Source organism: Sinocyclocheilus grahami, unplaced genomic scaffold (assembly GCF_001515645.1).
Source record: "Sinocyclocheilus grahami isolate Dianchi unplaced genomic scaffold, SAMN03320097.WGS_v1.1 scaffold1005.1, whole genome shotgun sequence".
NCBI classification, from domain to species: Eukaryota; Metazoa; Chordata; class Actinopteri; order Cypriniformes; family Cyprinidae; genus Sinocyclocheilus; species Sinocyclocheilus grahami.
The window spans coordinates 342,112-367,792 of record NW_015506184.1 but is presented as its reverse complement, the minus strand read 5'-3'; the positions used below and the strand labels follow the sequence as shown (position 1 = coordinate 367,792).

At 32.0% G+C, this 25,681-nt stretch overlaps 1 protein-coding gene across 1 annotated transcript in view; it reads left to right on the top strand.

The window, feature by feature from the left end:
* Positions 1-25,681, top strand: part of LOC107565495 (low-density lipoprotein receptor-related protein 1B-like) — a gene marked incomplete at its 5' end in the record, with an annotated part of 57,686 nt that overhangs the window by 15,886 nt on the left and 16,119 nt on the right. The window contains 13 exons of the mRNA XM_016250734.1: positions 1,486-1,618; positions 6,793-6,915; positions 8,275-8,397; positions 8,477-8,617; positions 8,722-8,856; positions 10,343-10,462; positions 11,596-11,837; positions 12,013-12,236; positions 12,309-12,415; positions 13,583-13,699; positions 15,641-15,814; positions 20,340-20,465; positions 22,639-22,803. Of these exons, the coding sequence (XP_016106220.1) occupies positions 1,486-1,618; positions 6,793-6,915; positions 8,275-8,397; positions 8,477-8,617; positions 8,722-8,856; positions 10,343-10,462; positions 11,596-11,837; positions 12,013-12,236; positions 12,309-12,415; positions 13,583-13,699; positions 15,641-15,814; positions 20,340-20,465; positions 22,639-22,803 (1,930 nt within the window). The remainder of the gene's footprint in view (positions 1-1,485; positions 1,619-6,792; positions 6,916-8,274; positions 8,398-8,476; positions 8,618-8,721; positions 8,857-10,342; positions 10,463-11,595; positions 11,838-12,012; positions 12,237-12,308; positions 12,416-13,582; positions 13,700-15,640; positions 15,815-20,339; positions 20,466-22,638; positions 22,804-25,681) is intronic.

The window sequence follows — 25,681 nt, the reverse complement described above, 5'->3', positions numbered from 1 at the left end:
TTCAGAACTATAAGTACATTATTCACAATTTAAATGTATATATTCAGACTTAAAACTATATATTCAGATTTACATAGTCAGATTTCTAATTATATATTCTGATTTACTTCTATATATTCAGAATTATAAGTAGATATTCTGATTTACGTTTTAAAAGGACTAAATTGTTTGAAATTATTTTTTGTATAACTAACCTTTCACACAGTTATTACTAATACATTATTTATAATTATAATAAATTATTCATATCATTATTTATGATAATAATAATACTTTTCTAGTTTAACTTTCATGATCCAAAAAGATCTTGTTTTGCCCCATTGTACATACTTTGTGTGAAAAATTAGTATTAATATTATTATTATTATTATTATTATTATTATCATCATTATTAAGTGATAAGTTGAGTGTACATGGTTATACCTAACTTTTTAGTTAGTGATTTATTTAATAAAAGTAGTTAATAAAAAATACTATAATTAATACATGTAATTTAAAAATATATATATATTAAATTATTTTTGTGTCCACACAGTTATAACTAACTTTTCAGTTAGTCAGTTAGCTAATTAATTTAAATATGTATTTACATTTTACGTATATCACTACTCATAATAATAATAATAATAATAATAATAATAATAATAATAAATGAATACAAATTTAAATAATGATAATAATACAATTATTTTGGAATGTATTTGAAGTGAATAAAAAATATTTCATAACATTATTATTATTATTACTACTACAACTACTACATAATTAATAATAATAATAATAATAATAATAATAATTATTATTATTATTATTATTAATAATAATAATAATTTTTGAGTGGTTATAATTAACTTTTTATTTTGTTAATTTATTATCAAAACAATTTTTGTTGTTATAATAAATATCATTATTTACAACAAAAACATAAATAAAGAAATAAAAAAGCAAGCCATATTAACGTAACTCATATGGCTTTTTTTTCTACAGCACATTAAAAGATATTTTGAAGAATGTTTCATCAATACAGTGGAAGTCAATGGGGTCCAACATTTTCAAGCTTTAAAACAGACCCATTAACAATGTGTAATTGATTCAAATGATGACAGAATGCTCATGAGTGAACTATATCTTGTTAACTCTGATGCAGCGTTGCACAGTATTGCTGCATTGTCTCTTGGTAATAGCAGACCTTTTCCTCGAGACTGCGGTCTGTTTTCTTGAGGGACTTTGCTTTAATTACACCCTCACTCATAATGCAGTGTCAACAGTTCAAACGAGTTTGCCTGTCCTAATAAGGCCCATTAAAACAGACCTCTTTTTCAAAGGCCCCTGGAGTGCCAAGGCCGCATTTCTTCCATGCATTATATATAAAAAGCTATTTCAGCTGTAGGAAAAGATCAAAGGTCATTGCTAAAGAGGACACACCTCTTAATTCAGTTGAGTTATTGAAATCAAGTTGAGCCGTGTGTGTGTGTGTGTGGGCAGGTGGACTGTATCCGGGAGTGTAAGGAGGACGAGTTCCTGTGTCGGAATCGGGCACACTGTGTTGCCGCTCGCTGGAGGTGCGACAGAGTCTTTGACTGCTTGGATCAAAGTGACGAGGACAACTGTGACCAGGGTAACACTCCGAAATCTCTTACTGGGCAGCGCATTTCTAGTTCCCAGCATGCTTTGCATGGGATCAAGAAAGTAAATGTTGAAATGAAGCTGTGTTTTATTTTCAAGGGAAAGACTGTGTGTTTAACGTTCAGTAAGTTATATTAAACATGCTGTTAGCTAGTAGTTAACTGGGATGTATTCATTTGAGCCACTAGGTTTGTTTGTTTGTTTGTTTGTTTGTTTGTTTGTTTATTTCAAACTTAAATTATTTGTGTGGAAGATGCTGGTTATGATGATGATGATGATGATGATGATGATGATGATGATGATGTTTATTATTATTATTGATAATTGTTGTTGTTATTTATATATTTATTAATAATAATAATTTAATATATTATTTTTTGAGTGTACACAACTATACCTTACCTTTCAGCTGATTTTTCAATAAATAAATGTATGTACAATTAATAATATTATCTACAATACAATTAATAATAAAATCATTATTTATAACATAATAAAAATAATAATAATAACAACAATAATAATAAACAAATCTGTACACTTATAATTTATTTTATGAGTGTGCAGCATAACTAACCTTTTAGCTAATTTCTTATTTAACAAATATTATTTATTATAATAAAATGAATGGAGTCATCATTTTTCAAATTATTTTGAGTGTACACAGTTATACCTAACCTTTCAGCTAGTTATTTTATTAATATTTTTTTTATAAATATTAGGGATGCACCGATACGATACTGGTATCGGTATCGGGCCCGATACTGGTCTCCTGTATTCGTACTCGTACTCGTTAAAATGCCCCGATACCAAACGCCGATACCACACAGCATGTGATAAGCACCAAATTCAAACAAAGAAACACCAACAACAGACAGCAGAAAAGAGTTAAGGATGTCTACTACGAAGTATATGTATGCTATGAATATAATGTTAAACATTCAGTATTAACACCTGTATAGCTGATGTGCGCAGTTGATAAGCAAAGCACGCTGAGTGGATTGAGCAGATGCGCGAGCTTGTCGAGTGAATATCTTTCTCACAGACATCACTGGAAAGTTTGTAGTTCGGTCGGATATGTCAAAAACAAGTAAGTAAAACAATGCAGAAGTTACTTAACAGTAGGGAGAGCGAGAGAGAGAGAGATAGCTCACGCAATTCTGTTGTGTCATCTTTGATGTTCACTCACTGAGCACATGCATCATTTGGATTAAAACTTAATCGGAAAAATAAAACCATTCATGGGGCATTCACTATAAACATCATTTATTTTCAACCTTAGGCATACACGACTTTCTGGCGAAAGTGAATCTAGCAGCCTGTGTGAAATGCGCTAGGCTGTACTACTGTCCTCTCATTCTGCATCAGTACAAATACGTGCACGCGTTGCGCATGTGTTGCTTGCATGAGTGTTTCTGCATTATAAGAGTGGCTTTGGAAAATAAATCGCAGCACGTTTCAGATGAAAAAACGCGACTTCTATTTCTGAAAATATCACAGTTAGGAGATTTATAACGAGTGGTTCCCTGCATTATTACAGCAAAGCACGTGATTACAGAACTAAGCCTCTGCAATGGAGCAGCTCTAATGCTATTAAATTAAAGATGATGTACCATAGAGCAAAAAATGAACAGTGAAAGTAACAAAAACTTGTAAAATACCGAACCCACTACAGTCAAACCAAAAATGATTCAGAGACCAGATATAATTTTTGATATTTTTTTACTAGTGGGTGCAGGACACTATAGTTCATTTATGTAAGTGAGGATAGCAAAATAAAGTCAACTGTGACATAGTATACATACATACAGTGGACTACCAGTAAAACTGATACAAATGTGGGTCCAAAAATTATTCAGGCCGAGTCTGGGAATAAAACTGAAGTTGAGGTTTGCATGAAGCTGGATGACAGCATGACCAGGAGACTACAGGCTGTCATTAAGTCTAAGGGTCACCCGACAAAGTATTCATAGTTGTGTAAATACTGTCATACTAACAGCTGTTTGAATTGTGTTGGTTGATTGTAATCAATTACATACCTTTCTATCAAAATTATCTAACATTATCAAGATGAATTTGTTCTGACACAGTGTAACTCTGAGTTCTTGTCATATTTTATTACCATTTTCTAAACTATAGCGAATAAACTGTGATAATGGGAGAAATGTTGAAGGTGTCTGAATAAATTTTGGTTTGACTATCTATTTGATAAATTAAGTTAACCAACTAACATTATACATACCCTTTTGGTTTCTGTACCCAATATTTAAAAAATGTACAAATGCAATAAAAAATATTGGTATCGGTACTCGGTATCGGCAAATACCAAAAATAAAAGTATCGTATCGGGCGAGTACTGGAAAAAGTGGTATTGGTGCATCCCTAATAAATATAATACTATAAATATTATTTGCAATTAAAAATAATAGAAATTATAATTTATAATCATTATCATCATTTTTCAAGTTATTTTTGAGTATACAGTTATAACTAACCTTTCAGCTAGTTATTTTAGAAAGGATATTATAAATAAAATCATATAAATATTATTTACAATTAAAAACAATACAAATCATCATTTGTAATCATCATCTACATGTTTCAAATTATTTGAAGGTACAAAGATATAATTAACCTTTCAGTTACTTAAACAATATATAATATATAAAGTCAATATATAATGTCAATATAAATATAATAAATCATAAATAAATAACTGTAACATAAACATATTTTATTTATTTATTTATTTTCATACTTTTTGAGTGTACATTTATACCTAATATTTATAACTAACTAACTAACCAACCGTTACTTCTTTATTAAATATTATAAAACAGTTAAATGAAACAACAATAATAATAATAAAGTAGTATAATAATAAAGTAATAATGGTTGTAGTGGTATATTTGTTGGTTATTATTATTATTGTTGTTGTTGTTGTGTTATAATGTGTACATATTTAAAACTTTTTTTCTATACCAAAATTATAAAATAATTTACGCATAGTGCAAATGGGGCTCTGAAAACCTTAACGTCATTAACATTTACTAAACGGATACAATTATAAAGTGAATTGTTTATTTCTGAAATGTTTACTGTTTACTGTATATGCTATCTTTACAGGCCTATATGTGGTTGTTTAAGAATTGTGTGTTTGCTAGTGTCATATATTGCATAAATAGTATGTTAACTAAATGTAAGTGTTACATCAGCTGTGAAAGCCCAAATCTGTGGCGTACGACCCAGAGTGACAGACGTGTGCGACAGACTGATTTTATGCCAGTCCCTTTAAATTTCAGTTTCAACCCATGACAGACTTGAGGGATTTTCACAAACATGATCATCGGAAGAATACATTACGGCGGATCAGCCGAGTCGTGTGTGGCACAGCGCGGAAAAATCCCCAGCCTCACGAGAGAAGTCATTTCCCCAATATTTGTGAAAATTGGCGAGGATGAAAGGTTCCTTGTTGCCACTTGATATCTGACAAGCGACTACATGAAAGGCCTAATTTCAGTGTTTTGAAAAATTGCACTTGTTGATGTTGTTGCGAAGACAACGCCAGCTGTCTCACACCTGCGGCTCTTTGGAAGTGTTTGCATCAAAGATGAAGTCCTGTTTCCAAATGCCTTATTTATTTATTTGCAATTTTCTATCTCCTAAACATCATTGTGGTTATATGAAATTGCATAAGATGTCTTCAGAGTTCGCGTTTCTTTCAGACCGCACTGAGTCCGTGGATGAGTATTGACTGGATCGTCTGACTTCCTGGTGTTTTTCCACAGTCGGACACCTTTGATCTTTGTGGAGATGGCGTTTTGGTTTTACCGCTCAAGTAGATCAGGAACGTTCCTTTGTTTCTCTCCTGCTTCCTGTTATAAATAAATAATAGATTTAAATCAATATGTTAAGATAAGTTAAATATTACACAGTGTGCTCAAAATAAGCTTAGTTAACCAGATTTTGATCTTTTTGGAAGAAAATACGAGTGGTGAAATTTGGAATGTAGATGCAAAAGGGTTTGGCCTGGTTGCTAGGGTGATTCTATGCAGTTGCTAAGGTGTTTATTTATTTATTTTTGTATTGTAATATTTTTTATTAGGTTTTTTTCCCTGTGATTTTGGTCTTATTAAATAAAAATAAGATACAATAAAAATAAATATCACATGGTTGTGTAGGAAATAAAATGAGAAATACAGACATTAAAAATAATGTTATTAGAACTTTTCTATAAAATAGAATCAACAAATAGGTTTGTTTATTGATTGGTTGGTTATTTATTGGTATATTCTTTTCTCTTCATATGAGATGATTCTATTATTATTTTTATTTACATTTTATTTATTTATTCATTCATTTCTTTATTTGTTCGTTTGTTTATTTGCTTGTTTGCTTGTCTATATTTTTCCCCCACATATTGTAATATGTATGTATTTATTTATTTATTTAAATAAATTTCATCATCAGGGTTTATAGAAGGTTTTGTCGCTGTTGGAAAAGGACGTAAAAGTGTCTTTTCAGTTGATGGTGAAGCATCTCAGTGCCAGCTGGGGTTTATCTATTTATTTCAACAACAAAAATAGCTTTGAAATAAATCTTTACAAATAGCACGAATGGTTAGGCATCTTATAGAAATCTATATGAATGCGCAAATTGCTTCAGATACAAACCAAATGAAATATCTTCTTAAAATTACAGGATACATTCATGTGAAAATAACATGTGAACTATTTCGTTTCAATATTTAATTGTAGATGAAATTCATATTTATTTCAAAAACATCAAAATGCATCAAAATTGTCCTTGTGTAGGAATATGCAAGGTTGCAGGTAAGATATAGTTCAATAAATGCAAATGCGTTCACAAGTCATGCAATTATATGTTCAAAAACTTTCTCTGAATAAGGTGCAAATTAGTGTCCTGTTACTTTTTTGAAAGCAGCAGGAGCCCAACCCGCATGTTTTTTGAAGTGACAACTATTGCATATATTAAACTCTTATTTTACATCAAATTAACAGCATGCAAACTTGTCAAACACATCAAATGTACATAAAACTGCAACAACCAATAAACACTTTCATTTGAATAATGTATGTAACAACTCAGTTTTTACATGTGTTGTGTTGTTAAAATATAATAAATAGTCAAATCTTTTGTTTGCAGAGTCGTTGACTTGCCGCGCAGACGAGTTTGTTTGCAACAACACGCTGTGTAAACTGCTGGTCTGGCTGTGTGATGGTGAGGATGACTGCGGAGACAACTCTGACGAAGACTCAAACATGTGTGGTACGTTTATGACTAGTGGTTCTTTTCCACTGAAGTCAGACTGTATAAAAGTTTGTTTGTTTATGTGGTTTGATGTTTAGTTTGGTTTGTTATTTGTATGTGTGTATGTTGCACTTTGTTTTAGTTTTGATTTATTTATATATTTATTTTTGTTTTGCTTTGGTTGTTTTATTTATATATATATTTATTTTGAAAACATTTTATACTTATTTAACTTCTTATAAAACTTGTTTTTTTTTTCATGTACGATTGTTTTCCCATTGACGTCACATAAAAATTAATTAATTTATTCACTAATTCATTAAAATAAATATTATTTATTTATGTATTTAAAAATATATTTATACGTTAGTATTATTATATTTATTTTTATCGTGTGTGGTACATTTATGGCTAGTTTACTTGGCATGTTTCTTTTCCCACTGAAATCATTTATTTATTTATTTTCATTTATTTATTTATTTTATTTATTTATTTTGTAAAGTTTTTTTGTGTCTTTTGGTTCAGTTTGGTTTTGTTCGGGTGTATTTGGTTTGTTTTTAATTTTGTTTGGTTTAACATTTTATTTTCATTATGTTTCATTCATTTTTGTGTTGTTGTTGTTTCCAGCTTATTAAAATTTGTTTTGCTTTGGTTATTTATTTATTTTAATTCCACATCTCTTTCCACTGACATCACATTTAAAAAAAAATTCTCAATCAGTCATTAATTCATTACAAATAATAATAATAATAATATTTGTTTCTGTTAAATATTGAATTTATTTTAAAAATACATCTATCCAAAAATAATTTCCTTCCCTTTTTTTTTTTTTTTTTTTTCTTTCAATTTCAGTGTGCAAAGTCAGCACAGATGAAGTACCATAGGTACTTGGCTTCCTCTTGAATTGTAAAATAATTTATACATTTGTTTTCTGATTTCTAAGAAATGTATGATGTCATATTTAAATGAAATGATTACATTTGTTTTTAATATGTTGAGCATGACAGGTTTAGTGGTAGAGTGTTTAGTTAAGGAGCATCAGTATCTGGTTTGAAATGCGTCACATTTATAAAGTCACGTGAGAATGAGCTCACAAGAGAAAAAAAAAAGAGCAGAAAATCAATACAGGACACTTTGACCATCCTGAACACACATTAAACCTGACACTGTACACCTGAACTGTTGTAAACGGTGATTTTTCTCTGAAAATTGTTTTCGCTGTAGGCCTGGCAGTAAAATGCCTGAAAAATTGCTCTTGGAGCACTTTACAAACACTTCACCAACATTTGAAACGTACAAACCACAGAAAAAAGCAAAATATCACTTCTGAGATAAAAAACGAGGTTGTGATTACTCTGCGTATGTTTCGACTCGCAGGAAAGTTGCCATGTCCTCCAAACAGACCCTTCCGCTGCAGGAATGACCGAGTATGTCTGCGGACCGAACAAATCTGCAACGGAGCGAACGACTGTGGCGACAATTCAGACGAAGACGACTGTGGTGAGTGGGGGACTTAAGTTCTTAAGGACTTAAGTCTATTTCCTTTTCTAAACCATCTCTCTTTCTGTCTTTTCTCTAGCGGATGTGGTCAAAAGGCCAAGGCCGTGCAGGAAGACCGAATTCTCCTGTGCCAATCACCGCTGCATCCCAGCCGAGCTCCAGTGCGACGACTTCGACGATTGTGAAGACGGCGGATCGGATGAGCGCGACTGTAAGGCATGTAAGTGTACTTCCTTCTGTAATCCTTCTTCCTTCACGTTGGGCTTCTGTATTTTGTGGAGTAAAACCTTTACAGTGTCTCATTTTGTCCCCTGTGGGTCACAGATTCTGTCGATGGTGCGTGTCGAGGACGGGCCGACTTGTGCGGAGACGACGCTTTCTGCAACCATACGAAAACACCTTCAGTCTGTCAATGTAAAGCTGGATTTCAGAGAAACCAGAAGACCAAGCAATGTGAAGGTAGAGAATTTGTACAAAAAAACACCAAGACGACAATTTCCAGTCTTCAGATATTCAGAATTTTTGTCATTATTCATTATGAACATACACATACATTCACAACTCTCAAATTCGCTTAAGTGATTTTATGTTGTATTATTAGTATTATTTTTTTATTAATAATGGTAATAACAACAATAATACATTAATAGTAATCATCGTTGTTATTATTATTATTATCATGATTATAAAAAGTTACAATTATTACAAAATGTAACAATTATTGATACATCAGTAAAAAAAATTAGTTTATAAATATTGCATATTATTCGGATTGTATTATTTATCTTAAATTATTAAATAATTGTATAATTGTTATGTAATAAAAATTTAATATTATGATTACTTGATTGTTGAATTAGTATCTAAATAACATTGCATATTAATAAAAAATAGTAATCAAATTTAATTAATAACTTTTGTATTTTAATTGCTAATGTAGATAGATTTTAGGTTTAGAAATGTTTATATTACATACACTCACACACATATAATATAAAATGCATATAAATATGTATATTAATAAAAACAGTCAAACGTTTATTTATAAAAATGCAAACTATGCTCTATACAAGAATACAAGAATATTTTATTAATATGCAATATTATATATATATATATATATATATATATATATATATATATATATATATATATATGGTATAAATAATATTGCATATTAATAAAATATTATTTTAAGAAATAATGCATATTAATTAAAAAAATTTAAAACATCACATTTTTATTTTTTAGTTCTGATTTCTGTGCGGCATCACTTTGTATAGGTTATATTTTTTTTACATAATTTTAGGCAGATTCTGATTCAGATACTGATTCTGCAGTATATTGAAGTATGCTGAGCATTTTATGATTTGAAATGATTTATAATTGGTCAGTTTTTCTTTTTGTCAACAAGGTTCTCAGACATGATTCAAAGATTTATCAAGTGTAGGTCATTTCCACTTGCGTTTTGAGCATTAGCTGATTTATGATATAATAAATCATTCTGTAAAAGCCTTGCATATCTATTGGTTTATTATTTATAACCAAATACTTTTGGTGAAATATTTTGCTTGAAAAATGTACCAGTGCTATTTTTCTTTAAAATAAATGACATCCGGTTTGGTATTTTGTGATAAAACGCAAAGACACAATGCAAATACTTGCCGCTAGCGCATCCCAGTCTTTTGTACAAAGCCTACAATGCAAAAGTCTCTTTGTATTCAGTTCCAGCTCTGGCATTAATCTGTTGGAGGTATGTCAGCGGTCGCTTCAGGGTCACCTCACTGAGCATAACAGGAAGTCTAGAAATCAGCAGGCGCTGAACGCAGATAGCTGAGATTCAGCCGAAATTCCAAACAGTGACATCCCTGCAGCGCTGTTAAAAATGTCACTGGAGAACGTGTGGGAGAGGCTGATGGATGGACGTGTTCCTCTCTTTCCTCAGAGGTGAACGAGTGTCTGTGGTTCGGAAGCTGCTCGCAGTACTGCACCAACACCAAGGGCTCATACAAGTGCACTTGTGACCGAAACTTCAAGGAGATCCATGGGGAATGCATCACAAAAGGTAAAATAAGTTAATACAAATAACATCAAAATGATTCGGTATTATGATATTCTATTACATTTTTATATAAATAAACAGTTTTAGGCTGAGGTTAAGTTGCTTTGATTCAAAACACTTCAGGTTTCAAGCTAACATTTGATTTGTTTGGAAGTTCTTGAGTTGTTGTTTAAACATTAATAATTAAATACATTTATTTAGTTTTTGCTTTTTGGTCTGTTTTATTTATTTTTGGGTATGGTTTTGGTCTTATTTTTGTTTTGGTTTGTTTTTTTGTTTGATGTTGTTTGTTTTTTTTGTTTGTTTTTTTTTACTTTTTTTTGTTTGTTTTTTTTACTTTTTGCTTAATTTTTTTGCTTTTTTTGTTGTGTTTAATTTATTTTGGTTTGTTTGTGGTCTTTTGGTTTTCTCATTTTGCATGTTTTTTCTCTTTTGTTTTGTTTTTTTCATCTTTTGTTTTGCTTTTTTGTTCGGTTTATTTTTGTTTATCCGTTTCCGCCACTGAATAATAATATAAAAAAAAAGTAATTGCGACTTTTTATTTCACAATTCTGACTTTTTTACATTGAATTGTGAGATATAAACTCGCAATTGCAAGTTATTAAGTCAGAATTACGCGATATAAAGTCAGAATTCTGACTTTTGTTCACTGAATTGTGAGATATAAACTCGCAATTGCGAGTTAAAGTCCAATTTTGAGGGGGGGGGGGAATACTTATGTTCTCAGAATTGAATTGAATTATACCATGCAGTTCTGAGAAAAAAAGTCAGAATTGTGAGAGAAAAAGTCGCAATTACCTCTTTTATTTTTAATTCAGTAGCGGAAATGGGCTTCCATATTTTTTTTTTTATTTGATTTTTTTTTTTTTGCTTTTGTTTTTTTTTCACTTTTTGCTTTGTTTTTGTCTTGTCTTTTTTGTGGTATTTTGGTTTTGTCTTTTTGTATTTTTTGTTTGTTTCATCTTTGAAACAAAAAAGGGGGGGGGTCTGTCTGTTTTTATGTGGTGTTTTGTTTCGTTCATTGCTGTGTTTTGATAGATTTATTTGTTTGTTTGCTTTGGTTTTTCCCTGGGCTTGCTGTGCTTTTATTTGATTTGTTTACTTAATTAGTTTTACTCCTATATCTCTGTGCTTAGGACCAGAAGATCAGATTCTCTATGTAGCCAATGACACCGAAATCCGCAGTTTTGTGTATCCATACAACCAAACTCACGGACACACTCAACTGGCCCGAATCTCAGACAGCGCTCGCATCATCGGCATGGACGCGCTATTTCACCATCACAAGTTTGTGTGGGCCACTCAGTTTAACCCCGGGGGGATCTTTTACAAAGACCTCCAGGACAGAAACCCAATCACATCAAACAGTGGAGTCATAGTAAGTGAATAACAACTAATAAGACCGATTTCAACAGTTCTGTTACATTGAACCTCTAAATTTTTAACAATTCTTTCAGATTCTATTTGAAATTTTCCTCAGGAAACCACAGAAACCAGCATGGTAACATCTTACCAAAGCACTTTTGAAACTTCAATGTGCTCTATATTTGCAGTGTCCAGACTTCCGGAGGCCCCGGGACATCTCGGCCGATTGGGTGACGGGGAACCTGTACTGGACGGATCACTCCCGAATGCACTGGTTCAGCTACTATACGGCACATTGGCGCCGACTTCGCTACTCCATTAACGTGGGACAGCTGGGGGGTCCCAACTGCACCCGGCTCATCACAGATATTGATGGGGAACCTTTCGCTATTACCGTTAACCCTGTATGCGGGTAAGTGTCTGTTTTTGAGTCCTGGCTGTTGTATCAGGCAACATGTGTATGATATCCTCCATCGTTCTTTAGGATGGTCTACTGGACTGTGATTGGTGACCACTCTCACATTGAAGAGGCCGCCATGGATGGGTCCTTGCGTCGCATTTTGCTGGAGAGGAACTTGCGTAGACCGACGGGTGAGATTATTGCATGCCAGTCATCCTCTTTAAAATATTTTGTAGTGTAAAATATGGGACTCACAAAAAGCATGTGCCAAATGTTACGCTAAAAGGGAGCATTTCAACATGTCTGTCACTGTCACTTAAAATGTGAAGCACCAAAAACGTCCTGGTAAGAATGTAATTTCAGTCGTCTAAAAGTGAAGTCCCTTATAAAATTTAAAGTTTGAGTGAAACTATTTCATGTGTACAATGTTCCAAGGTGAAATTCTTGCTACTGTTAATGGAAAGGCCTAATGTTGTTTTAGTTTTCTGGTAATAGAAACTATTTTTTTTTTTAATGTAATGAATAAATGTAAGGAAAAGGTTTTCACTAATGTGACCAAGAAAAATTATATTTAATTAATAGAAAATTTTAATAAATAAACAAAAATCACAGTATTTATTATAATGTTATTATTAATATTTAATATTTTTAATATAATATAATATCATTTATTTTTTGCTTTTTGTTTTGTTTAATTTATTTATTTTTGTTTTGTGGTGTTTTGGTTTTCTCATTTTGTATGTTTTTTTTCTCACTTTTTTCATCTTTTGTTTTGCTTATTTTTTTTTTTTCTGTTTTGTCAGCTTTAATTTGATTTAATTTTAATCTTTTTGTGCTTTGGTTTGTTTTTTTCTTTTGTTTTGTCTTTTGTTTTGTTTCACTTTTTGCTTTGTTTTTGTTTTGTATTTTGTTTGTGGGGTTTTGGTTTTGTCTTTTTGTATGTTTTTGTTTTTCATCTTTTCTTTTGCTTTTTTTAAATGTACTTTTTGCTTTATTTATTTATAATATTTTTAAAATAATATAATCATATTGTCTTTTTTATTGTAATTTATATATAATCATATATATTATATTTATTGATGTATATACGATAATTAACATTTTATTTTATATTTGTTTTAATGATATGATTATATATTTGAAATAATAATATATAATAGTATGAACATTTTATCTTATATTTGTATTAATTGTATTATATAAATCATATAATATATACATTTTATAATTATGTTATATGAATTTTATATTTCAGATAATAATTTATAATTTTGTATAATGAAATTAATATAATTATATAATGTAATATAATTGTATTGTAATAACATTTTATAATGTAATTGTCTATATCTTTTCAGGACTTGCAATTGACTATTACAACCAGCGGCTGTACTGGTCAGACTCTGAGCTGTCTCAGATCGGAAGCGTGCGTTTCGATGGCTCTGATTCGCTGGTGGCTGCTAGCAGTCGAGATGGTGAGTTTGCATTTGTTGGAAATTGTACAATATTCAGAATCTGCCTCCAGGTATTTATCTTTTTTTTTATAAAAAAAAAAAAAAAAACATCTTCAGCTCAGGCCAGCCCTTGATTCCAACATGTGAAGGACTGCAAAAGCTAAGCTGAGTGTAGTTTATATAAACTCACAGATTTCCATTTCGATTCCCTCAGACTGTGATTGGAAAAATGCTATTTTAGGGAAAGCATCAAAGTTGAGGGTGAATTTGAATCCAAAACTCTTGCAAAACCTAGTTAACTGTCTGCTGTCGACATAGACAGCTACTTTCTAAGCCAACTTAGAAGGAAGTGCATCAAAATCATTCAACCTTAATGACATTATATTCCATTTTTATATAAAGACATTGGTTTATGATTATTTCAGGTGCTTCAATTAAAAAAAAAAGTTTTGATTTTAGTCTAATACCTTTCGTTTTGTTAATTAGTTAAGTTGCTACTTGAACATTGATGTTCCAGGAAATGTTTTTGTGTAGTTTTATTTTTGTTTGTTTCTGTTTTTGTTACAGTTTGATGTTTTGTTTTTTGTTTTATTTTGGGCATTTGTTTGGTTTGCTGTTTTGTTTTCATTTGTTTTGCGTTTCTTTTTGTTTTGATTGTTTGTTTTGCTCTATTAGATTTATTGCAATGCATTCTGAAATTGCTTCCTTTGCTAAGTAAAAAAATGCAAATGCAGTGCAAAATCTTAAAGCACAATACAATTTTGCTGTCTGCTTTTTGGAATGTCGGGACCATGTTTATGATGCTTTAAAATGCTGTCTATATATGCCACTCGCTAGGTTTTGGAACAGAGATTTTTTAGTTTTTTTTTTTTCTCAGTTCTGGGCCTCGAACTTGAATATCCTTTACCATATGCTTAAATCCCTGTAAAGGCAATATTAAATATGTGTTCTGAGTTTGTCACACCACAGAAAAATGTATTATTAACCACTCAGCCAAATTTTAATGATGAAAAAATCCGCCAAGTAAATAAAATCAGTGATCAAAATCTTGAAAAAATGGGCGGTATCCTCTGCTCTCAAATGCTGGGGGCATGTCCGCTTTTTGCACTGAAACCACACAAGCACAAAAGTTAACTTACACTCAATGGTGGGCACGTACTGCCGACGATGGCACCAGTTGTCGGCAGGACGGGAGGATGAAGGCCGAGGTGCGAAATAGTTGGTTCTGCCCCGTTTACCAGTAACAGCGGATTATCAGTGAATCCCAGTTGTCTCCAATGAAAGTTTATAAATTTATCCGGTGTAAAATGATCACTGCAGAGGCAGGTTTTGGTGGTGATCCTCAGCTCTCCATCAAGGTGGCTCTTCACAAAATTAATCCAACTCTTTTTGATATAATCATTATTAGGAAATTTAAATAAGGACACCGAGCTGTTTTGTATGTTATCGCAACCAGGAAATACGCATTTCAGTGACAAAGGCATAGCTAGCTAGCTGTGTGTGTAGGCTGTGTGTTACTAACGGTACTGACAACTCGCGATTGAGTGGGTGAACTGATGCGAATGTGCTCTAGTTATAGTGTTAGGGGAGGGGCCATGGCTCGGGGGCTCCAGTGCATCATCGAACCCCCTTTTTTGCCCCGCCCAAAAAAATCCTGAACACAGAATTGGTGAAAAACTGTTTAACGGTCTAACTCCACTATTCAGTACTACATAGTTCAAAGTCTTTGTAATGTGTTTCATCAATACATTTGTAACATTTATAATGCATTCAGAAACAATTCTCAGAATTGACTTTACAGGGACTTTAAGAGGTGTGTGCCAGTGTTTTTCTACTCTGTGACATTTTCAAATAACATTACTGTTTTGTTTTGCATTATTGAATCTGGATGCGTTCTCACAGTTGTACATGAAATATATTCAGTGTGAATGAATGGCAGAAACTTACTTGGTTTTGTTTCAGGAATTTCTCAACCCTTCCGAATTGACCTGTTTGAGGACTACATCTACGGGGTCGGCATGAAGCACGATGTCTTCAGGGTTCATAAATATGGGAAGTCGCCTGCCGAGAAGCTCAGTCTGGGTGTGGAGAGAGCGTCTAGCATCTTGGTCTTCCATCGGTACAAAGAACAGGAGGGTGAGTCCCAAAATGTGTCTCAATCGAAAAGAATGATTTAAAGGGGTAGACTTTTGTCAACATTTACTCACCCTCATGTTGTTTCAAAACCTTATGACTTTGTTTTTCCTTGGACAACACAAGCTAAGCTTCTGTTTTCCATAAAAACGAAAAGGTATAATGAGCAGAAATGTAAAAACACATGTTTGGAAGGACATTAGAGTTATTATATGATGACAAAAGTTTCATTTTTCAATCAAATTTTCCTTTAAAACCATTATGGTTGTGCATCTTCCAGAGGACCGTTCCAGTGTGAGATTTCTTTGGCAGTCGTCAGAGTTTAATTTCATGTTTAGATTGTTGAAATCTGATTGGACTTCTCGTCTGTGGCCAGCTAGTGCTAATTACAATCACATGTTACTGTCAAATGTTTTTATTATACGATTACCGGCTCTAATCAGATGAATGAAATGTTTTGTTTTGTTAGATTTGCAGAAGAGCAATTGAAAATATGGAGTCTCTGATGTTTTGAAGTCATGAAATTAAATCAAAATCTGGCCCTACTTATATTCTGAACAAATGTATCTGGTCTTATTTTGCACGATTTGGTAGTGCACATTAGTAAAGTAAAGTAAAGTAAAATGTAGTATTTATACAACAATAAATGTACTGATAAATATAAAAAATATTAAGATTTTTTTTTTGTGTGCATATGTAATATTATAGATTTGTGTGTGTGTGTGTGTGTGTGTGTGTGTGTATATATATATATATATAATGTTCAAATTTGTTGCAAATAGTCATATAATAATCATATATCAAATAAACCTGCTGTAATATCTAGGAATCTGTTACCAAAGATTGTATTTTATTGATGTGCATGTTTAAAATTATTTGTGCTTTTAATGTTATATAAATATATATTTTTATTTTTAATATAACAATACAACTGCTGTAAAATAGAAAAATATATTAGGAATTGAAATTTTATGTTAATCTGTATAACATTCAAATATTTAATATTATTGATATTTATTAGTGTGTGTGTGTATACATTTTAAACAGGAAATGTTATGTATAATATTATACATTTGATTTATATATTAATCATAGTATGTCTATTACTAAAGACAATTATTTATATACATGTAAAAAATATTTTCTTTAAAAAAAAAAAAGAAATGTGCAACTCCATTCCACGTTATTTGCTCATAGAACATTTTTAATTTATTATAAACGTTCCTTTCTTTTTGTCAGTTTTATCCATTCTGACAGCAGCTGTGGATTTATATTCTGGAGTCTTTTAAGTTTATTTCCCTGTTTTGTGACCGGTGTGACCCTTCTCCAATTTATCCTTTAGTCTCTTTATGCATGTTTTCATTCCTCTTCCTTCCATTACGATTTTTCACTTTACTCTCTCCTCTTATCCTCCGCTGATCTCTCTCTCTGTTATAAAGAAGGAGGGATGGAGGGATCTTAGCCTGTGTTGTTTGTCTTTGTGCTGGTGTAATGGGAAGTGTCATCACTCCCTGATGTGCTTTTACACTGCAAAGCTTTATTGAAGATGCTCTTCAAAACAACCTGCAAAAGCTAAAATAAAAAAGACAAACAAATAATATCTCTCACATGCACACATTACACCACCTACTAAAAGCTTTTAGAGAGATAGTTTGTTATATGCTAGGATAGTTTCATCTTTCTGGCCAACGGTATGAAAGACGCAATGTTCTGCTCTTTTGTAGCATAATGTTTCTCTGATCTCCACATGTAATGTTTTTTGCCCTGTAATTTAGACCATTTTTACTCTCTCTGGCCCTTAGAACTAAACAGCCTGCTTTGCTACTGTAAAGACCATATGCAAATGACCCTTTTATAATTTTACATTTTGCTACATTTGTTTAAATTTAATTATTTATTTTATTTTACATATTTTATTTCATAATTTAGCTAAATGTCTTTCTACACTCTGAATTGATTTTTATTTAAACTTCAGGAGCTTGACAGAGGGGTCTTTAGAGGTGCAGTCGTTGGTGTACAGAGAGAAGAGCAGTGGGGAGAGAACACAACCCTGAGGAGCTCCAGTGCTGATTATACGGGTGCTGGATGTGTATTTTCCCAGCCTCACTAGCTGCTGCCTGTCTGTCAGGAAGCTGTTGATCCACTGACAGACAGAGGTGAGTTAGTTTGGGCAGGAGGAGGTTTGGGATGATGGTGTTAAAGCCAGCACCAGTTTTTCAAAAGACTTCATGACCACAGACGTTAGAGCCACAGGTCTGTAGTCATTAAGTCCAGTAATTTTGGGTATCTTTGGGACGGGGATGATGGTGGAGCATTTGAAGTATGAAGGGACTTCGCACAGCTCCAGTGATCTGTTGAAGATCTGTGTGAAGATGGGGGCCAGCTGGTCAGCACAGGATTTCAGACAGGCTGGTGTAACACAATCTGGGCCTGGTGCTTTTTTCCTTTTCTCCTTTAGCTTGTTTATTTACATTCTACTCTGGTTTGTTTGGTTTTGATTTATTAATTTAATTCAACATTTTGCTACAATAAGATTTACTGTATTTTTTAACTGGTTTAATTATGTTTTGTTGTTGTTGTTGTTGTTGTTTTGTTTTGTGTTGTTGTAACAATTTAACTAAATATTTTGTTACATTAAAGATTCACTGACTTTTTGAACTGGTTTATTAAGTTTTGTTTTGCTTTTGTCGTTTTGCTGTAATAATTTAACTAAATATTTTGCTACGATAAAGATTCACTTACTTTTTGAACTGGTTTCATTACGCTTTGTTTTGTTTTGCTGTAAAAATGTAATTAAATATTGTGCTACACTAAAGATTCACTGACTTTTTTTTCCATTACGTTTTGTTTTGCTTTTTTTTCATTTTGCTGTAAAAATGTAACTAAATATTTTGCTACACTAAAGATTCATTGACTTTTTGAACTGGTTTCATTACGTTTTGTTTTGCTTTTTTTTCATTTTGCTGTAAAAATGTAACTAAATATTTTGCTACACTAAAGATTCATTGACTTTTTGAACTGGTTTCATTACGTTTTGTTTTGCTTTTTTTTCGTTTTGCTGTAAAAAAAATTAACTAAATATTTTGCTACACTAAATATTCATTGATATTTTGAACGGTTTCATTACGTTTTGTTTTATTTTGTTTTGCTGTAAAAGTTTAACTGAATATTTTGCTACACTAAATATTCACTGACTTTTTGAACTGGTTTCATTATATTTTGTTTTGCTTTAACAATTTAACTAAATATTTTGTTACATTAAAGAGTCACTGACTTTTTGAACTGGTTTCATTACGTTTTGTTTTGTTTTGCTGTAAAAATTCAACTAAATATTTTGTTACATTAAAGATTCACTGACTTTTTGAACTGGTTTCATTACGTTTTGTTTTGCTTTTTTTTCGTTTTGCTGTAAAAATGTAACTAAATATTTTGCTACACTAAAGATTCGTTGACTTTTTTAACTGGTTTTGTTTTGTTTTGCTGTAAAAATTTAACTAAATATTTTGCTACACTAAAGATTCACTGAATTTTTGAACTCGTTTCATTACGTTTTGTTTTATTTTGTTTTGCTGTAACAATTTAACTAAATATTTTGCTACACTAAATATTCGTTGACTTTTTGAACTGGTTTCATTACATTTTGTTTTGTTTTGCTGTAAAAATGTAACTAAAAATTTGCTACACCAAAGATTCACTGACTTTTTTAACTGGTTTCATTACGTTTTGTTTTGCTTTTTTTTTCGTTTTGCTGTAAAATTTAACTAAATATTTTGCTACACTAATTATTCACTGATATTTTGAACTGGTTTCATTACGTTTTGTTTTATTTTGTTTTGCTGTAACAATTTAACTAAATATTTTGTTACATTAAAGATTCACTGACTTTTTAAACTGGTTTTATTAAGTTTTGTTTTGCTTTTTTTAGTTTTGCTGTAAAATTGTAACTAAATATTTTGCTACACTAGAGATCCACTGATATTTTGAACTGGTTTCATTACGTTTTGTTTTGTTTTGCCATAAAAATGGAACTAAATATTTTGCTATACTAAAGATTCACTGACTTTTTGAACTGGTTTCATTACGTTTTTTTTTACTTTTCTTTTTTTCGTTTTGCTGTAAAAATGTAACTAAATATTTTGCTACACTAAAGATTCACTGATATTTTGAACTGGTTTCATTACGTTTTGTTTTACCGTAACAATTTAACTAAATATTTTGTTACATTAAAGATTCATTGACTTTTTGAACTGGTTACTTTTTTTTTTTTTTTTTGAACCAGGAATTTTTACTCGAACTGTCCATTTAAACCATTCAAAAGAGCAGAAAGCATTATATATTCCATGCATGTTCATTTCCTCTTCTCTTCCTCTCTTTTTTTAGTGTGTCACCCATGAGTTAAGGAAACTGCTACATATATATATGTTAAACTTTAGTTAATATTTTGCTACTGGAATGCACAATTTTTAACTGGTGTATTTGTATTTTTTTATTACCAATTTAACTCTCTCTCTCTCTCTCTCTCTCTCAGTGTCCAACCCATGTGCAAAGATGCATTGCGCTTTCCTTTGTCTCCTGAACCCCAGTGGGGCCAGATGTGTGTGTCCTGAGGGGAAAATTCTGCTGAACAGGACCTGCACGGACACCAACATCTCAGGTACATCTGTCAAAACGCACTCGGCAGGATACTCTTATATCACTAACAGAGCGCTAGCGCGACCCTGAGAGGCCCCGGCATGTCAAACTCAAATGTTTCACTTGAGTGATTTTGACTGAAGTGTTTACTATTCTGGGCCCTTTGCCCACACAGGCAATACACCTGAAGCCTGTATGCTAAAAAAGAGAGCAATTGTGTTGCTAGTATTGATTCAGTCAGAGTGGATGACTTATTTGATTAGCGGTACTTGCTAAAGCGAGCCTTCTGTATCTTTGAACCACCTTAGTCAGATGTAGCCTAGAACCATACAATAATTAATGGACTGTATAGTTTATTTATTTATTTATTTATACATTCTAAAATTTATCAATATACAACAAATGAGGCAAAACCAGTTATAAAACTTACATGTTAGAAACAAGCAGAATGCATATAACAACATAAATATACATTTTTGATACAAAAAAATGAAATGTTAAGACTGATCAAAGAAATCTAAAATCAAAATATAACTTGCCGATACATATTTTCATGCATCAAATAGTTGAAAAATCTAAATAAATACAAAAAGTATGCCCCCCCCCCCACAAATTATTAAATAAATAAACAAACATTTTAGAAAAAGGTCACTTTAAAAAAAGTCAGTTACCGCAATAACTTTCTGCATTTTGATGAGCTAATAGTTCATTTTGAAAAAAAAATTTAAAAATACATTTTGAAAAAGAGTCTTTCGGTCTTTATAAATTTGTCTGTATAAAAAAACTATTGAGCAATAATTAATATATAGTTTAGAATATAATCATTATGTGTATTACTGTGTTTTCCAGAATACATCAAATGAATACAAATGCTATGTAACAAATAAATGTAATCAATATTAATCTTTACTAAAATCTGTCAATTCAAAATTGATACTTTGTATTTTACAATTTAAATTAAATTCATTTATTTTAAACAAATAAAACTGGTTCATAAAAATAGTTTCTTGTCATTTTTAGAGCTTAAACACTCTTTAAGTTCAGTTGCATTAATTACATTCAGTTGTATTTATATATATAGATGAAAACCACAATTTTCTGTTTCAAACTTTCACATAGCATCTTTAGGTTATAATAATATTAAAAACTCAAATCCAGATTTTGATTTTCAAAGATTTATTATAAAAACTGAATTTTTTCCCCCGAAATGCAATAAATCCATTAAATCAATATAAAAGTTGCGTTTCATATTGAAACAAAAATACAAAACAAAGTAAGTTGATCCACATATGACAGCCTCTGAATTTGGTCCATGCTAATCTTATTAATAGCTCACGTTTCTTCCCCACCGCAGAAACCACCACAGGTTCATCAATGCCGTTTTTTTAGGGCTGCACAATTAATCGCATGCGATTGTCATGCGCATCTTGTCAGTAAAGCCAGTTCTGTGATTAGTAGTAAATCTCCATCACGTGCTTTCAGATGGAGCTGCATTCACTGCACAGAGTCGTAGATCACTGACAAGCTACGCAATATCACGTTCATAATCGAAGGCGATTCATCTGCGATTATGAACGCGATATTGCGTAGCTTGTCAGTTACTGTTTACACTGCGTGGAATGGTGCACTGTGATTGGTTGAGCAGATGTATTGCATTCTGCAAAGAAGGGAGACTGGCGTTTGTCGTGAAAACATGACAGAATATCACGCCAGATATCGCATTTTGCGTAAAATTAAAAATGGACTTTTCAATACTGACCAGATACAATACTGATTTTGGCGGTAACTCAAATTTTTTTTAAATAGCGTTTATCACGTTTTGGAACCAAACTCTTCTCATATATATATATATATATATATATATATATATAAATCCCCAATTTATCCAGAAAACTTTTTTTTGTTAGCCAATTACCCATCTTTGATGACTGATTTCATTTAAAGACTGTGAGTCATGAGTCTAGTGAGCTCAAAATACATCAGAAATCAGAACTAAAAAATAAAAATTTGTTGTTTTACATTTTTTAATTAATATACATTATTTCTTATAAGAATATTATATTAATATGCAATATTATTTATATAATTTATATAAAAAAATATATTCCCTGTATACTGATTTAATAAGCAACTAAATACATGAAAAAATGTCCTTACTAATTATAATTAGCCTTAATGAAGGATTTATGTTTTAGGAGATCTTTGTCATCCGGCCTGCGAGAATGGAGGTCGGTGTATCACCAATGAACGAGGGGAATCACGCTGCTTCTGCTGGCCAAATTACTCTGGGGAACGATGTGAGATCAGCCACTGTAAGGACTACTGCCTCAATGGAGGCACTTGCACGGGATCTCCATTAGGTAGGCGCTATTTCCCATCTGCAACTGGACATCATTTGTATCGTGAATATTGCTATGCCTCCTTTCTACTCATGTTTCATCTTAAGTATGTTCTTCAATTTGTGGTAAACAAGTACACTAGCTATTTAGAAAAATAAACTTTCTTAGCAAAATTCTTATTTGTTGCGTAATTGACACACAAAAAAAGACTACTAATTTATGTAAAAAAATATATAAACTATTCTACACATAAATATTGAATTGTTTCAGGTTTAATTTTTTTCTCTCGTTTTGGTTTAAAATGTAACAATTCATATTTTATGATCAGAATCGTGTATTGTGCAAAAACATACACATAACGATCAGGTACAAACATGGTTTTCTTGGCGCCCCTCGTCTTCTCTCAGAATTCAAAGTAGGCCACAGGCAGACATCTGATTCAGGAGGGATTTCTCAGTCTTTTTGCTTTCTGTCTATTCAGTGAAGAAATGCAGCAGAGATATACAGCACCTGTGCTGCCTTGGGTTGTTTCAGGTCATCCTGAGTTCTCTGAAAAGTGTGAAATGATAAACAAGCAAGGATATTGTGAGATTGCACATAACAAGCACCAAATTAACCCAGATTTGCTGAAGGTAGGCATTGTTCTTATAGATGTTAGACTCAGTAATAGCTTTTTCTTAAGGAATAAACCAGAAAAATTACAGTTCTATCAGCATTTACTCACTCTGATGTCATTCCAAAAATGTATGACATTCTTTTCTCTGTGAAACACAAAAAGAGAACTTTAGCAGAATGTTCATGCTGCTCTTTTCCATATAATGAAAGTAAAGGGCGATCAAGAGTTGTTGGCTCCAAAAATTAATTGAAGTGGCTCAATTGACTTGCAGAACCTTTGCACACGCGGATATTGCAAGACATATTAGAGCGGTAACGTTATTGTTGTTGTTTTTTTGGCTAAATCACATTTTAGATACGATGTCAACAACCGCTTAATGCTCAGGAACAGAGTTAAAAATAAATTGCAACCACTGTTTCCTGACATCGTCCACTTTAGGATGCCCAAACAAAGACGTTTGGGCACGGGGGTGAAAAAAAAAAACAGCGTTTCTTCGACATGGCGAAAACTTGACGCTACAGCAGCTCTTCTTCTTCTTCGTTTTCTCTGATGCACTAACTCTGCAGCAGCACTTCTTCTTTGTCGTCGTCTTGTCTGATGCACTCAACCAAGCGTTCTAACCACAACCTCGCCCCTCCCTAACCCCCAACCATTCGAATTTCCATAAGCGGGAATTATTTTAATGATACTCTAATGGGCCGCTTTGTGACATCACAAAACCCAGGAAAGCAACGCTGTAGTCCAAATGAGCCGTTCGTTTAAAGTTCTTGAAAAGGGATTTTTTAAAAATGAAGTATCTCCCTTTGGAGGGGACTTTGAGATTTGTAACTTGGTAGATCAACATACACAAACATACACACTACACACGGACTAAAATGCAAAAAGTGAAAAAGCATAATAGAACCCCTTTAATTACTTGATCATGGTAGTACCCTTGCTGTTTATGCAGGGTCAGAAAGCTCTCGTATTTTATCAAAAAATATCTTAATTTGTGTTCTGAAAATGAACAAAGTCTTACGGCTTTGGAACGACATGAGGAGGAGTAATTAATGACAGAATTTTAATTTTTGGGTGAACCATCCCTTTAATATACCTGACTGAAAGAATGCATGCACATGGACATCAGGGTTTTGGACAGGTAATTAAATAGTTGGTAATTGTTCCAGCTAACAAACGTTATTGAAATTCCCCTGACGCATGTACGCCAACTGCTGACAGCCTGTTTCCCAAAAGTGCACCGTCATGTTCACTCACTGTCTGTTTGCTATTGCTATTGCTTTGCTAACACCAGACATTTCTTTGCCCATTTGTTAACGCAACCTCGAAAAATATATCAGTGCGAAAGCTTCAGGAAGGTGTTGTGTAAATCACTCCCTGTTTTGCCGTTTTATTCTGAAGGATATTTTGGCAGGAACCAAATTCTGGATGGAAATCATTTGAAGTGTGTTAACGTCTGAGAAACAGTCAGGAATTGTTTCTGTTGATGTCTTTGCGTTAAAACTGTCATTCGCACCAGCTGGCAGATGGACCACCAACAGTAGGATGAAGATCCCTTGGCTTTGAGTGTGTGTTGAACGTGAAAAATCAATGCCCAACAGATGTACTGTCACGCAAATCCCCGCTAGAATGCCGTGACTCTGTCACAGTAACTCAAATAATCACATTCTGGTGGCTAAGAAGGCAAAGACTAGCATATATCACGGTGATTTGCACTATTAGCCTGTAAATTAAGTACTGTACTAAGGATGTTATTGCTTATTGTTATTGTTATTTTGAATTAACTTTTATTTTTATATTTTCAGGTTTCATTTTAATTTTAATTTAAGTTTAAGCAGTTGTTATGAGTTAGGGTTAGGGGGTTTTAATGGAATTATTGCTTTTTTGTGAATATTTCTGTTAGCTTTATATATCATTTTCTGTCCTGTTTCTACTATTTTGTCACAAAAATGTTGTTGCCTGAAACTTCACTAAAGAAGTTAATTATATCGGACATACAATACCATTTTAAAGTTTAGAGTCAGTAAGATTTCTCTTTTTCTTTTAAAGAAATTATTGTAGTATTATTTATATACTGTTATAAGAATTTTTTTTTGTTTTTCATTTGTTTTTTTATATATTTTTTTATTTTATAATTGTGTTGCTTTAGTTTTTATAACGTTTTTAATATTTCTATTTGGCTTTAATTTCTTTTTCTTTTTAATTTTAGTTGAAGTTTTAGTCATTTTTATGTGCTTTTGTTATTTTTATTTTTATTACTATTTTAACTGTGCATTTATTTTTATT